Here is a 14,383-nt window from a genome sequence, read left to right as displayed (position 1 = left end):
TACTTGTTCTTTTGAAGAAAAATGAGTTCTGTTTTACAAGGCAGTTAGTTGAGTGGACATTGTGTTGAGGCCTCTCAACCTGCAAATCTTGTTCCATCTTCATATGACATACAAAATTTTATGGCCTTGGTCTGCACTGTGTATTCACTTTTCATTCTGTATGTTTTCCACACCATTTATTGAAAATCACAGGGTGACCACATAGACTTGCAATGGCATCTATCTTTGAGGATGAACTGCTATCTTTAATGCTTTGTCTGAGTGAATATCAGAGGTCATGAGCTTGGTTATGATTAGGTAGTCTGTGACTCCTAGTCTCTGCAGGGCTTCCACCTTTAGGATGTGTATAAAATCTGATTTTCCTAGCTTGGTAGAATCCCCTTTACTGGAACTTTGCCTGTCTTTGTGACTGGGGAAAAACAGTGGACACTGGGTCCAGTAGAGCTCTTCTCAGTGTAATTTCTTTTGACTGATATTTCCTTTGTTAGAATCCTCTGGCCTTGTCTGAATTTTCCCAGATTAGGAAGAGGGAATGTGATCTTCCCACTAGAAGCAGTACTCAAGATGAATGGGCAGTGGTCCCCACATAATAGAATTCCTCTTCTTCCACATGTATATATTTTTTAAAGATTTATTTATTTATTTGAAAGGCAGAGAGAGAGACTTCCATCCACTGGTTCACTCGCCAAATGGCTGCAACAGCCAGAGCTGTACTGATCTTAAGCCAGGAACCAAGAGCTTCTTCCAGGTCTCCCATGTGGGTGCAGGGGCCCAAGGGCTTGGGCCATCTTCTGCTGCTTTCCCAGGCTATAAAAGAGAGCTGGATTGGAATGGAGCAGCCTGGACTTGAACCAGCACCCATATGGGATGCTGGCACTGCAGGTGGTGGCTTTCCCTGCTATGCCACAGATCCGACCCCCTCCACCTGTATCTTTAATTTTATTCCACACCCACCAAGGCATATCTAAGGTCTCCTCTATTCATCATTTTGCCTCACATGCAAATTCTCTGAATGATGCCATCAACTTATATCATGTTTACATATGGTTATATATATGGTTTCTCTTGATGCTTAGACATGTATCCTAAGTAGACAAAATGTACATGGGTCAAAAACTGAGCAAAAAAAAAAAATTAGCAAAATTAGCCCAATAGGCTCCTCCCCCCCCCCTTTATTTTTTTGAATACCTTTTTGAAAAGGAAAAAGTACCTGGAGTGAGAAGAATGGGAGCATCATTTCAATGCAGTCTTGCCATAATAGGGACAAATGATGTTGAAAGTGGCCACTAACCTATGGATGGAATACATTCTTTGCTGAGACCTTGATTCTGTACTTTGGTAGCCACTCAGTCTGTTGCTATCCAAAGTCTACTGCCTGCTTTCTGAAATATCTTCTATCATCCATGCTGCACTCAGCAAAGATCCCTAAGAATGTGCCTACTTACACTTATCAGTCCTGTTGGAATGCTTCCTGCCTATTATCTATTATCTAAGATGGTCTCTTTACAGCTTAAATCCCCAGCATGTTTTAAGTCAATTTGGTTGTTTCTGAGAGTATAACTGTAAATATTTATAAATTTTCATACTTATGATTGATTCTAACTATATGTCACATGATTTTTTCCTAGGTATATTATTTATGTATTATGTATGTAAACAATGTTTTAAAAGATATAACCCATTCTCCAATTTTGGGCAATTTTGAACAGTTGAAATAACTTATTTAGAACAAATTTAATCCATTTACAATTTTATAAAAATAGTTGCCATGTTCATTACCTTCATTTTAACATTTCCATGGAGTTGAATATGATTGCATTTGATTCTCAAATGATTTCTTCTTGTATTAGTTTTCTGTAAGAACTAGAGGTGGTAAACTTTTCAACCTTAATTGATAAAAGCCTAAGTGAGACTGCTTTGAGAATTTTCCATTTCTGTGGTCCCTAAAATTTCTAGTTTGTCCCTGTTCCCTTTTTCTCCTGCTTGTATGAATTGAGATTTTTTTCTTTTCCTTTTTTTTTTTTTTTTTTTTTTGACGGGCGGCAGAGTGGACAGTGAGAGAGGGAGAGAGAAAGGTCTTCCTTTTTTTCCATTGGTTCACCCCCGAAGCCAGGAGCCAGGTGCTTCCTTCTGGTTTCCCATGCAGGTGCAGGGCCCAAGCACTTGGGCCATCTTCCACTGCCTTCCCTGGCCACAGCAGAGAGCTGGACTGGAAAAGGAGCAACTGGGACAGAATCTGGTACTCTTGAGTGGGACTGGAACCCAGGGTGCAGGCGCCACAGGCAGAGGATTAGCCTAGTGAGCCGCGGTGCTGGCCAAGAGATTTTTTCATCAGAGCAACATTTTCTTCTATTCCTACCAAGCCGAGTAATACATTACAGTTATTCTGTTTTCCAGTCTGTATTTCTAAACCTTTAAGTCAGTGAGGTAAGCATTAATTGATTTGCACTTAGGTTATATACTAACAGTTGTAATTAGGTACATGTAAAGGGTTGTGAAAAAGTCCATGGAAAATGTGCATTGTGAAAAAGTTATGCATCAGTTTCAAAATTTTTGTAAAAAAAGTAGCTTATATTCTAATTGAATTTTTCATAACCTTTTTTTAAGTACCTCAAAAATGGCCATTATATTAAGTAATACTTAATGCCTAAGTAGCCCTGGATAATATACATGGGAATTGCTGTACTCACTTAAGTTACTGTTGGTGGTGGACTTTTTGTTTTGCTAAATTATTTACTAGTTAAAAAACCAGGCATTTCTTTCTGACTTATACTACCTATTCACCAAGTGTCAGATTTGCTTCTTTCTTTTGCTTTACCCCAAACCTTTTAGCATTTTCTTCTTTTAAAATGTATTTATATGAGAGTTAGAAAGAAATGTCTCATCTACTGGTTAACTCTCCAAATACCTGTAGTGATTGGAGTTGGGGTAGGACAAATCCTGGCAATAACAACTTGTTCCAGGTCTACAATGCAGAAACCCAACTATTTGAAAAATCATTGCTCTCTCTCTGTTGTCTGCAAAAATTTGTTACCCTGATACTGAATATATGTCCCCTGTAGTTCATCAAACATGTTATATCAGTCATGTGTGTGTATACATATCTACAGGTTATGCTGTGACTCCTTTCAGAATCAAGAGAAAGATAAGTCCAGATAAATAAAGGAAATTTTATTGTAATGATTTTGGTATTGTTACTTTTAAATTTTATTTAAGTTATTCAAGTTTCATATATTTCTTATATATAGATTTAGGAACATAGACTTACCCTCCCTCCCACCCACATTCCAACCCTTCCCCCTCCCTCTTGGATTCCCATTCTAAATTTTTTACAGTGATCTATTATCAGTATACTTAGTGATCATATAGTTAACCCTATTCTAAGTAAAGGAGCTCAGCAAATAGTATGAAGAGAAAGAAAACAAAATAAAATAGAACAAAAAAAGATTGTTTCTAAAGGAAGATACAATGGCTATAAGCAACCATCCATTCTCAAAATGTCTATTTCACGTCAATACATTATATTTCAGGTATTATATTAGTTGCATTGTATCAGAGAAAATATGATCATTGTCTTTTTGGGATTGGCTTTCTTTGCTAAGTATAATGGTTTCCAGTGTGACCATCTTGTTGCAAAAGACAGGGACTTTATTTTTTTTAACAGCTGAGTGGTACTCCATAGTGTATATATACCATAATATCTTTATCCAGTTGATAGTTGGACATCTGAGTTGATTCCATATGTTAGCTATTGTGAATTGTGCTGCATTGAAAAATGAGGGTGCATATAACTTTTTCATATACTGATTTCTTTTGGTTTGGATAAATTCTCAGGAGTGAGATGGCTGGATCATATAGTAGGTCTATATTCAGATTTCTGAGATATCTCCGTACTGTCTTCCATAGTGGTTGCACCAGTTTACATTCCCACCAGCAGTGGATCAGAGTACCTTTTACCCCACATCCTAACCAGCATTTGTTGTTTGCAGATTTCTATATGCCAGTCATTCTAACTGGAGTGAGGTGAAACCTTGTTGTGGTTTTGATTTGCATGTCCTTGATGGCTAGTGATCATGAGTATTTTCACAATTGTCTGTTGGCAATTTGAATTTCCTCTCCTGAAAAATGCCTGTTTAAGTTCTTTGCCTATTTCTTTACCTGTTTATTTTGTTGTTGTTGAATTTCTTGAGCTCTTCATAGATTCTGGATGTTAACCCTTTATCAGTTGCACAGTTTTCAAATATTTTCTCCCATCTGTTAGTTGCTCTTCATTTTTTCTGAGTGTTTCTTTTGCAGTGCAGAAGCTTCTCAGCTCGATGTAATCCCATTTGTCAATTTTGTCTTTGATTGCCTGTGCTTCTGGGGTTTTATCCAAGAAGTATTTGCTTATGTTGATGTCTTGTAGAGTTTCCCCCCATGTTCTCTATGAATTTGATGATATCGGACCATTGATTTAGGTCCTTGATCCATTTTGAGTGGATTTTTGTGTAGGGTAGGGGTTTAATTTCATACTTATGCATGTGGAGATCCAGTTTTTCCAGCACCATTTGTTAAAGAGACTGTCCCTGCTCCATGGATTGATTTTAATTCCTTTTTTTTTTCATTCAAGAAATATTTATTGGTTAAGATGCTATGGGACATACAAAGATGACTCAGACATAGATCCTGCTCATGAGGAGCTTACAGTCTAGTGGGGAGATAGAACACACGTGGGATACATGGTCAGAGCTTTTGTTTCCATAAGATGAATCTAGTATTGTCTATAAAGTAGTCTGGACTAAGAAGAGGTTAAGTGAAGCTGAGAGCCTACAGAAATTGCCTAAGTGAGGAGGAGGGATGGGAAGACTTGAGGTAGAACAGACAGGACTCAGCTGGGAGACTGGACACGGGAGTTACAAAAAGGAAGCAGCTGACTTGGACTTGTAGCATGGGTGATGTTATGAACTCTAAGAGCAATGAAGAGACAAGTTTGCAAAAAGAAAAATTCCACAGAAAATTCTTCTGCAAAATGCCTGGGACATGCCAGGCACAATCAGTAAGAAATGGCTGAGTAACCAGCTCAGAGTTGGAGGTGCCTTAAACAGCCAGTGAGTTCCTCCCCACCTCTACCCCTGCTCTCAAATTCCCCCCAAACATACTCCACTGAAGTTCACAGTCCTTAATATTCACTGAATTAAGTCCTATCTCCAGGCATGCCTCCCTTGTCAAAATAATTTTAATTCCTTTGGCAAATATAAGTTGGCTGTATGTAGATGCTTGGATTGATTTCTGGAGTTTCTATTCTGTTCCATTGGTCTACAAGTCTGTTTTTGTGCCAGTACCAGGCAGTTTTGATTATAACTGCCCTGTAGTATGTTTTGAAAACAGGTGTTGTGATGCCTCCAGTTTTGTTTTTGTTGTATAAGATTACTTTAGCTAGTTGGGGTCTCTTGTGTTCCTATTTAAATTTCAGCATAGTTTTCTCTAGATCTGTAGAGAACATCATTGGTGTTATTATTATTGGATCTGTAAATTGCTTTTGGTAGTAGGGACATTTTGATGAGGTTGTTCCATGAACATGGAAAATTTTTCCATTTTTTAATGTCTTCTATTTCTTAAGTGTTTTGTAATTTTCTAGTAGATATCTTTGACATCCTTGGTTAAATTATTCCAAGATATTTGATTCTTTTTTGAGCTATTATGAATGGTACTGATCTGAAAAGTAATTCTCAGCTGTGACGTTGTCTGTATACAAATGCTATTGATTTTTATGTGTTGATTTTATATCCTGCCACTTTACCAAACTTTTTTATGAGTTCCAGTAGTCTCTCATTGGAGTCTTTTTGCATCTATATAAAGGATCATGTCACCTGAAGATAATGATAGTTTGACTTTCTCTTTTCTAATTTGTATCCCTTTGATTTCTTTATCTTGCCCAATGGCTCCAGTGAAAAGTTCCAGGACTATATTTAATAGTAATGATGACAGTGAGAATTCTTGGCTGGTTCTACATCTTAGGGATTATGCTGCCAGCTTTTCCTCTTTTTTTTTTTTTTTTAAGATTTTATTTATTTATTTGAAAGGTTAGAGTTATAGACAGTGAGAAGGAGAGACAGAAAAAAGCCTTCCGTCTGTTGGTTCACTCCCCAAATGGGCACAATCACCAGAGCTGTGCCAATCCGAAGCCAAGAGCCAGGTGCTTCTTCCTGGTCTCCCATGTGGGTGCAGGGGCCCAAGGAGTTGGGCCATCTTCTACTGCTTTCCCAGGTGACAGCAGAGAGCTTGATTGGAAGAGGAGCAACCGGGACTAGAACTGGCACCCATATGGGATGCTGGCACTGCAGGAGGAGGATTAACCTACTGTGCCATGGCACTGGCCCCACCTCTTTCAATGTGATGTTTTCCTTGAGTTTGTCATATAAAGCCTTTACTGTGTTGAGGAATGTTCCTTCTATACCCATTTGGCTTAAGTCTTTGATCATGAAATGGTGTTGTATTTTATCAAATGCTTTCTCTGCATCTATTAAGATAATCATATGATTTTTATTCTTCAGTTTGTTTATTATTTTTTGAATGTTGAACCATCCCTTCATACTAGGGATAAATCCCACTTGGTCAGGGTAAATAATCTTTCAGATGTGTTGTTGGATTCTATCAGCTAATATTTTGTTGAATATTTTTGCATCTTTGTTTATCAGGGATATTGGTTTAAAGCTCTCTTTCTCTGCATTTTTTTCCAGGTTTAGGTGTTAAGATGATAAAAGCTTCATAGAAGGAGTTTGGGAGCTTTTCCTCTCTTTCAATTGTTTTTGAATAGCTCAAGCAGAATTGGAGTTAATTCTTCTTTAAATGTCTGATAGAATTCAGCTGTGAAGCTGTCCGGTCTTGGATTTTCTTTGTTGGGAGGGTCTTTATTACTGATTCATTTTCCATCTTGGTTATTGGTCCATTTAAGTTTTCTAGACTCAATTTTGGTAAGTTGTATGTGTCTAAGAATCTATTCATTTCTTCTGGGTTTCCTAATTTTGGTGTACAGCTCTTTGTAATAAATTTCTGATGATTCTTTTTGTTTCTGTGGTATCTCTTATTATATTTCCTTTTTCATCTCTGATTTTGTTGATTTGGGTCCTTTCCCTTTTTTTGGTTGTATCAGTTTTGTTTATTTTTTCTAAAAGTTGGTCTATCAAATTTTTTTTTTGTTCATTTTTTCTAAAAACCTGCTTTTCATTTCACTGATTTTTTGAAATTTTTTGTTTTAATTTTGTTTATTTTTTCTCTAATTTTAATTATTTCTTTCCTCCTACTAGTTTTGGGTTTAATTTGTTGGTGATATTCTAAGTCCTTGAGATGCACTGATATATCATTTATTTGATACATTTCCAGTTTCTTCTTAAAGACACCAGTTTCTATAAACTCTCTTAGCACTGCTTCTGCTGTTTTGCTATGATGTATTGTCATCTTTATTTGTTTCTAGAAATTTTTTGATTTCTCTTTTGATTTCTTTTTATGACCCACTGTTCATTCAGGAGCATATTGTTCAGTCTCCATGTGTTTGCATATGATTTAAGAGATTCTTAGTTTGCTGATTCCCAGTTTCATGCCATTGTGGTCTGAGAAGATGCATGGAATGATTTAGATTTTTTTGAATTTGCTTGTGGCCTAGCATATGATCTATTCTAGAGAAAGTTCCATGCACTCATGAGGAGAATGTGTATTCTGCCACTGTGAGGTGAAAGGTTCTGTAGATATCCATTGAATCCATTTGGTTTATAGTATCAATTAACTGTGGTTTCCTTGCTGATTTTCTATCTGGTTGATCTGTCCATCACTGAAAGTGTGATGTTTCCCATTATTATTGTGCTGGAGTCTATGTCTCTTTAGGCCCATTAACATTTCTTTTAAGTAGCCAGGCACCCTGTAATTAGGTGAATATACAGTTATTATATCATTTCTTCCTGTTGGATTCATCCCTTAATTGTTACATAGTGCTCTTCATCTTTGTAAAGTTATTATGTTAAAGTCCATTTTGTCTGATATTAGGAAGGCAACACCTTCTCTTTTTTGATTTCTGTTAGTATGCAATATCTTTTTCCACCCTTTCACTTTCAGTCTGCATGTATCTTTGTTGGTGAGATGTGTTTCCTATAAGCAGCAAATAGATGGGTCTTGTTTTTCAATCCATTCAGCCAGTCTATATCTTTTAACTGGAGAATTGAGGCTGTTTACATTCAAGATGACTATTGATAAGTAATGACTTTGCCCTGCCTTTTTTCTATAAATATTCCTATTGTTTAGTTTGGATTTCTTTTGTGCTTCTACTGGTGGGTTTTCTGCCTCCTCATTCTTTTGTAATGAAGGCTATCTTTCTGTGTTTTCTCTGTGCAGCATATCCTTAAGCATCTTTTGTAAGGCTGGATGAGTGTTGACAAATTCTTACAATTGCTGTTTGTTATTGAAGGTCTTTATTTCATCTTCATTTATAAGTGCAAAGTTTTCAGGGTACAGTATACTGGGTTGACATTTTTTTCTTTAAAGACTTGGACTATATCTCAGTATTCTCTTCTAGCCTATAGGGTTTCTGATGAGAAGTCATCTGTGAGTCTAATTGGTGATACTCAAAGTAATTTGGCGTTTCTCTCATGCACATTTTACAATCTTTTCTTTATATTTTACTCTGGAAAACTTGACTACAATGTGTTGTGGTGAAGATCTTTTCTGGTCCTGTCTGTTAGGAATTCTGTGTGCTTCCTCTTCTTGACCATCTCTTTCTCCAAATTGGGGAAGTTTTTTGTACTTATTTTATAAGTAGGCTTTCTATTCCCTTCTCTCTTTCCACTCCTTTAGGCACTCCTAAGACCTGTATGTTGGGTTGTTTAATAGTATCCCATAGATCTCTGATGTTTTTAAGTTTTCTATTTTCTTCTTGTCTTTTTGTTTGTCTTTGTCAGATTTCCAAAGATTTGTCTTCTAGTTTATATATTCCTTCTTTTGCCTCATTAAGTCTATTGTTAAGGCTTTCCACTGCATTTTTTATTTGATCTGCTGAATATTGCATTTCTAATAATTCATTTTAATTTCTGTTAAATTCTCAATTTTCTGGGAAAAATTTTCACTCATGTTGTGAATGATTTTCTTTAGTTCCTGGGTTTGCTTCTGACTTTTAAAAATCATCTTATGATTAATTTTCTAAATCTGTGACATTTGCTTGATCTCTTCATCTTCGCATTCTAATATTGAAATGTTGTTTTCCTCTGAGGGGAGGGGGTCACGGTGACTTCCTTATTCTTGTTTCTTGAATTTTGGCTCTTATTTTTCACCATTTGTGGAGTTGATTTTTAATTTTTTCTTCTGATGGCTTTTATCTTTGGGGCTATGCTTCTGTAGATTCTTGGAGTGTCTCCCCTTTGTGAATACCAGAAGGTGTGTTGTGGGTGTGGCCAGGGTGCTCTTGTCAGTGCTCTAGGGTGGGGCAAGTTTCCAGGGTAACACCCAAGTTGGTCATGGTGGAACTGAATACCCAGCTACACCCTACACCTTCTCATGTAGCTGTTGAGTCCCCACGTTCTCTGCACCCAAGGCTCCCACAGTCACAGAGTCCAGAGGGCACTGCTGGTGCAGGTGCCCCTCTGTCTCTCATAGCTGCCAGCCATGTCCCAGCCAAGCTCTTGAGTCATTGGGGGATGTAGGCCATTCTCTCCACTCAAAGCTCTGGATCACACACTCACACTACAGCCACTGGCTAAATGCCTGTCCCCCCCCCCACTGCTGCCAGCACTGCATTCATGTGGCCCATCTCAGTGAGCTGTTATGTGCATGCTTGCAAGCTTCCATATTCTTTTGCCCTATTGTAAAATGGTGCCTGCCCTTTCTCAGTCATATCGTGGGTTCTGTTTTGGAGAGATTGATTTAAATCAAACGTCCTGACCCTCCACTTTCACTGGGACCACAGGCATCCACCAGCAACTGCCAGCCCCCAGGGCTTCAGTCTGGACCCATGCCACACTCTCTCTGGCTCTATCCCCATAGATTGCTGCAGTCTGGCTTCCCCTCTGTCTCTAACATGCTGCCAGCTCTGGCTCTCCACCACGGCATCTGCGTAGGCTGCACATCAGGACTCACCATGCAGATTCACATTGTTTTCCCCCTCCCATGAGGCTTCCTTGGTGATTTTCTCTTCAATTCTCCACCCAGAGTGTACTTCCTACCCTTTTCTCCTCACTGCTTATCCCTAGCCCCACAAAGCATGCTGCTCCCTAATCTGCCATCTTTGATCCTCTAATTTTTCAATTCTTTATTTTTATTTTTATTTTTTTTTTTATTTTTGACAGGCAGAGTGGACAGTGAGAGAGAGAGACAGAGAGAAAGGTCTTCCTTTTTGCCATTGGTTCACCCTCCAACGGCCGCCGCGGCCAGTGCGCTGCAGCCAGCACAGTGCGCTGATCCAATGGCAGAAGCCAGGTACTTCTCCTGGTCTCCCATGGGGTACAGGGCCCAAGTACTTGGGCCATCCTCCACTGCACTCCCTGGCCACAGCAGAGAGCTGGCCTGGAAGAGGGGCAACCGGGACAGAATCCGGCGCCCCGACTGGGACTAGAACCCGGTGTGCCGGCACCGCAAGGTGGAGGATTAGCCTAGTGAGCCGCGGCACCGGCCAATTTTTCAATTCTAACATTAATACAGAGACAACACATTTTCTTTTTTTTTTGGGGGGGGGGCAAAACTTTGTTTATCATTTAAGTACAAGAAAACCTCTTAACATGGCTGAGAGTTATAAACTTGTAAGTGATGAGTGGAAAATATCACCAAGTGATCAGTTCCTTTTCCTCAGAATTTCTTGGTTTACAAAAATGTCTTTAACCTGACATAATAAAACAAAGGCAGTGCTACAAAGGTGGACAGAACAAACTGGCAACTATTTCAAAACTCAATGGATAACTGTCATAAGACAATATGTTATAAAACTATAAAATTGTTAGAAAGTTAGACTACACTAGCAGAAGCTTTTAGTCCATTTGAAAATAAATAAAGCATTTCCACACACTGCAGATGGAAGTATAAACTGATATAACTTTTCTGGCAGACAAAAGCCTTTAAAATATGATAATGTCTTGTCTCAGCAAGATTCCTAGGAATTTATCCTTAGGCAATAATCACAGATGACCAGCAGCAAGAACATTATTCACGTTTTTTGAAGTAGGAAAAACTGGAAGAAAAATCCAAATTCAGTGCTGAACAGTGAACCCATTAAACCATGGTACTTTCAGGACAGAGTTTTATATGGACTTTACAAGGATATGCAAAAGAATGTATAATTACATGGGAAGATTTTATTTATATATTTCAGATGAGAAAATCATATTTAAAAATAATATATCCCATATAAACTCATTATATGGAAGGGGATATTTGCATGAATATTCACAGAAATAGGAAAGAAACTAAAAACCTGTACACAAAATGTTAATGGTTGTCATCTACAGGTGATGGTGTCTTACAGATTTTTATTTACTTTTTCTGCTATCTTCTAAATTTGCTGCAATGAATGTATACATAGTAGCTTTCCAATAAAAATTAAAATTCTTTAGAAAATATTAAAAGTTAGGAAAAAAGCTGGAGACTTGGAAAGCATCTTGCAAACTGTATGATTTCTTAAATATCTCAAGATGAATTAAGATTTATTTCTCCTTCCTTTCTCTGAAATAAAAGCATTTTTGCACTTTCATGTACCACTCTAAAGAAGAATTTGAAAATGCATAATTTCTGCTGGAATGGACTGCATAATGTTCCAAAAACCACAAGTTAAACTTACATTTGGCCTTTTATAAAAACTACTCCATGAACTCAAACAACCCGAGCCTTCAAATAAAGTAAGTCAAAAAGGACATCAAAGAAATTATATTTGTTATATATTCCAAGTGTAACATCTCAAAGGTTTTGAAAAGAAAACGGGGCTTAAAATTAACACATCACAAAATTTAAGGCCACTTATAGGAACTCCCTTCCTCTGCTGTGGTGAATACTTACAAGAGCCAGTGAAATACATAAATACTACTTAGGGGTTTCAAAACATGACCTGTTATTAAGTTGGTCATTTCTCAAGGCAATCATATTTCATTTTGAAATTTTTCAGTTATTCTCCATGACAGCTTAGCATTGCTCTAGATAGCCTTTGTGGGCCAGTCTCTGAAAATTCTTTAACAAAGAGGAGTATGAACCAAATTCTGTACTCTATTAAATATTTCAACCCCAGGTCATTTTTCTGACTGTACGTTCTAATCAAGTCATAGCATCACCAATCAGGCACCCCAAAGATTGCTCATATTTGTCTGAAATGATGAAGTCAAGAGATCCAGTATAACTTATTTAAAATCAGGGAATTAAAATTCCTCACTACCCATTTACCTTCTGTGGCAATGCTATTTGCAAGCATCTCATTAAACAATTCAAGGAGGTGCTGCCAGGTGAGAATTCTGGCCGTTTCCATGGCCCCTGACCCATGTACTTAAAAGGCAGTTGTTAGTTCACAACTAGCAGGATGGCTTGTTCCCACTTCCTCCCTCTTATCAGACTGTCTCAGTGTGGCCAATCCCTGGCCTAGAAACTCTATTTTTTATCTAAGTTTAAGCCAAATCATGTCTCAAAGTGTCCATTCATTATTGTCTTAAGCATTCTGTTCTGTTCCCACCGCCTCCCTGCCGGCTGCCCCCCAAGTGACCATTCTAAGTGTGTTTGCTTTACAATGTGTAAAATAAATGGCATTTCTATTGTGGATGGTAAATAAGTCCTCTGTGTCAGATATGACTGTGATGGCAGCAGCTGCAAAAGAAAACACTGTTTGATGAAGACTGTGAGTCTGAGGGCATAGTAGAAATGAAGCCATGATTAATAAGCAGTGTGTGCCCTAGGAAGGGGAAAGGAGCCATTTGGCAGTTGACTGCATCTATTCTGTCCTATTGAAGTAGGCACGCATACAGGTTAAAATTGATTAGCTTTGTGAGCTGGAAGACCACGCCTTCGCCTCGCCCCTGTGTGACCTCATGCCCTACCTGATACCTTCACCATCCCCTATGTGACCTCATGCCCCTACCTGGCCACACTTGGGTGCCCACCAGCCAATCAGGTTAATTAACCACTCCCCTCTGGAAGTGGTACAACACATTTTCAATGTGATTTTGCTTTCTGTTACCATATAAATTACAAAATTAGCTACATCTTATATAAGTGGCAAATACACACAGAGAATGCACTTTTAGTCTTTCTGTTTTGTAACAGAGTTGAACAGAAATGTGCTGTTACAGGTGTTGGTGTCATTTGAAGACCTGGCTGTGGACTTCACCCAGGAGGAGTGGCAGGACCTAGACAATGCTCAGAAGACCCTATATAAGGATGTGATGCTGGAGACCTACAGCAGCCTGCTATCCTTGGGTGAGTGACACTACCCATTACTACCCTGTAATGCTCAAGTGGAACTCATTTTTCCTACTTGACAAATAAAGAACATTTTATAAAGTATAATGCTGAATAGGAATAGTATTTGAGACCATTAAGAGTGGCCCTTTTGATGCCCAGCTTCTGGAACCACGCTGTTGCCCTTCTTTAAAAAACTTAATACTGGGGCTGGTGCTATGGCACAGCAGGTTAAAGCCCTGGTCTGAAGTACCAGCATCCCATATGGGCACAGGTTCTAGTCCCGCTTGCTCCTCTTCCGATCCAGCTCTCTGCTATGGCCTGGGAAAGCAGTAGAAGATGTCCCAGTCCTTGGGACCCTGCACCCATGTGGGAGACCCGGAAGAAGCTCCTGGCTCCTGGCTCCTGGCTTCGGATCAGCATAGCTCCAGTCATTGCGGCCATCTTGGGAGTGAACTAGCAGATGGAAGACCCCTCTCTCTGTCTCTTCCTCTCTCTGTAACTCTTTCAAATAAATAAATAAAATAGATCTTTAAAAAAAAACTTAATAGAGTGATTTGATGAAGTCTGTCATTCTTTCTCATTAACAGGGCATTGCATTATCAAACCAGACTTGATCTACAAATTGGAGCAAGGAGCAGAGCCATGGATAGTGGAAAAACCCCTAAACCAGAGCCTCCCAGGTAAGTCAACACATATTTGGGCAGGGAGACTGAGACAGAAAGACAGTTGTTGATTGGAGCTCTTCTCACTAATGTTTCTTAGGTTTCAACCCTCAGGAAAGCTGGTTTCATGCACCCCACACATTCTACAGTCTCAGAGAAGGCTCTTGTGTATACACCAGTGTACCTCATTTTCTGTTTTTCTTTCTGTTCTGTTTCTTTAATTTGTCACATGTTAATCCAATCTTTTTTTCAACTTTTATATTTGATAAATATAAATTTCAAAAGTACAACTTTTAGATTATAATGGTTCTTCCCCCATAACTACCCTCCCA

At 38.5% G+C, this 14,383-nt stretch overlaps 1 protein-coding gene and 1 long non-coding RNA gene across 25 annotated transcripts in view; one reads left to right on the top strand and one right to left on the bottom strand.

Moving 5' to 3' along the window:
- The window catches only part of LOC138845433 (uncharacterized), a 53,550-nt gene that overhangs the window by 6,823 nt on the left and 32,344 nt on the right, over positions 1-14,383 (bottom strand). The window lies entirely within an intron of this gene.
- LOC100358028 (zinc finger protein 717) overlaps positions 1-14,383 on the top strand; it is a 46,821-nt gene that overhangs the window by 27,181 nt on the left and 5,257 nt on the right. For 17 of the 24 annotated variants that reach the window (XM_070058165.1, XM_070058162.1, XM_051823141.2 and 14 more), the window contains 2 exons: positions 13,278-13,404; positions 13,977-14,069. In XM_070058165.1, the coding sequence (XP_069914266.1) occupies positions 13,278-13,404; positions 13,977-14,069 (220 nt within the window). Of the gene's footprint in view, positions 1-11,685; positions 11,847-13,277; positions 13,405-13,976; positions 14,070-14,383 lie in introns of all 24 variants that reach the window. The other 7 variants (XM_070058180.1, XM_070058176.1, XM_070058179.1 and 4 more) reach the window with 2 other exon arrangements.

Source organism: Oryctolagus cuniculus, chromosome 15 (genome assembly GCF_964237555.1).
Source record: "Oryctolagus cuniculus chromosome 15, mOryCun1.1, whole genome shotgun sequence".
In the NCBI taxonomy this organism is placed as follows: domain Eukaryota; kingdom Metazoa; phylum Chordata; class Mammalia; order Lagomorpha; family Leporidae; genus Oryctolagus; species Oryctolagus cuniculus.
The sequence above is the reverse complement of the archived record's forward strand: the minus strand, read 5'-3'. Positions and strand labels throughout refer to the sequence as shown.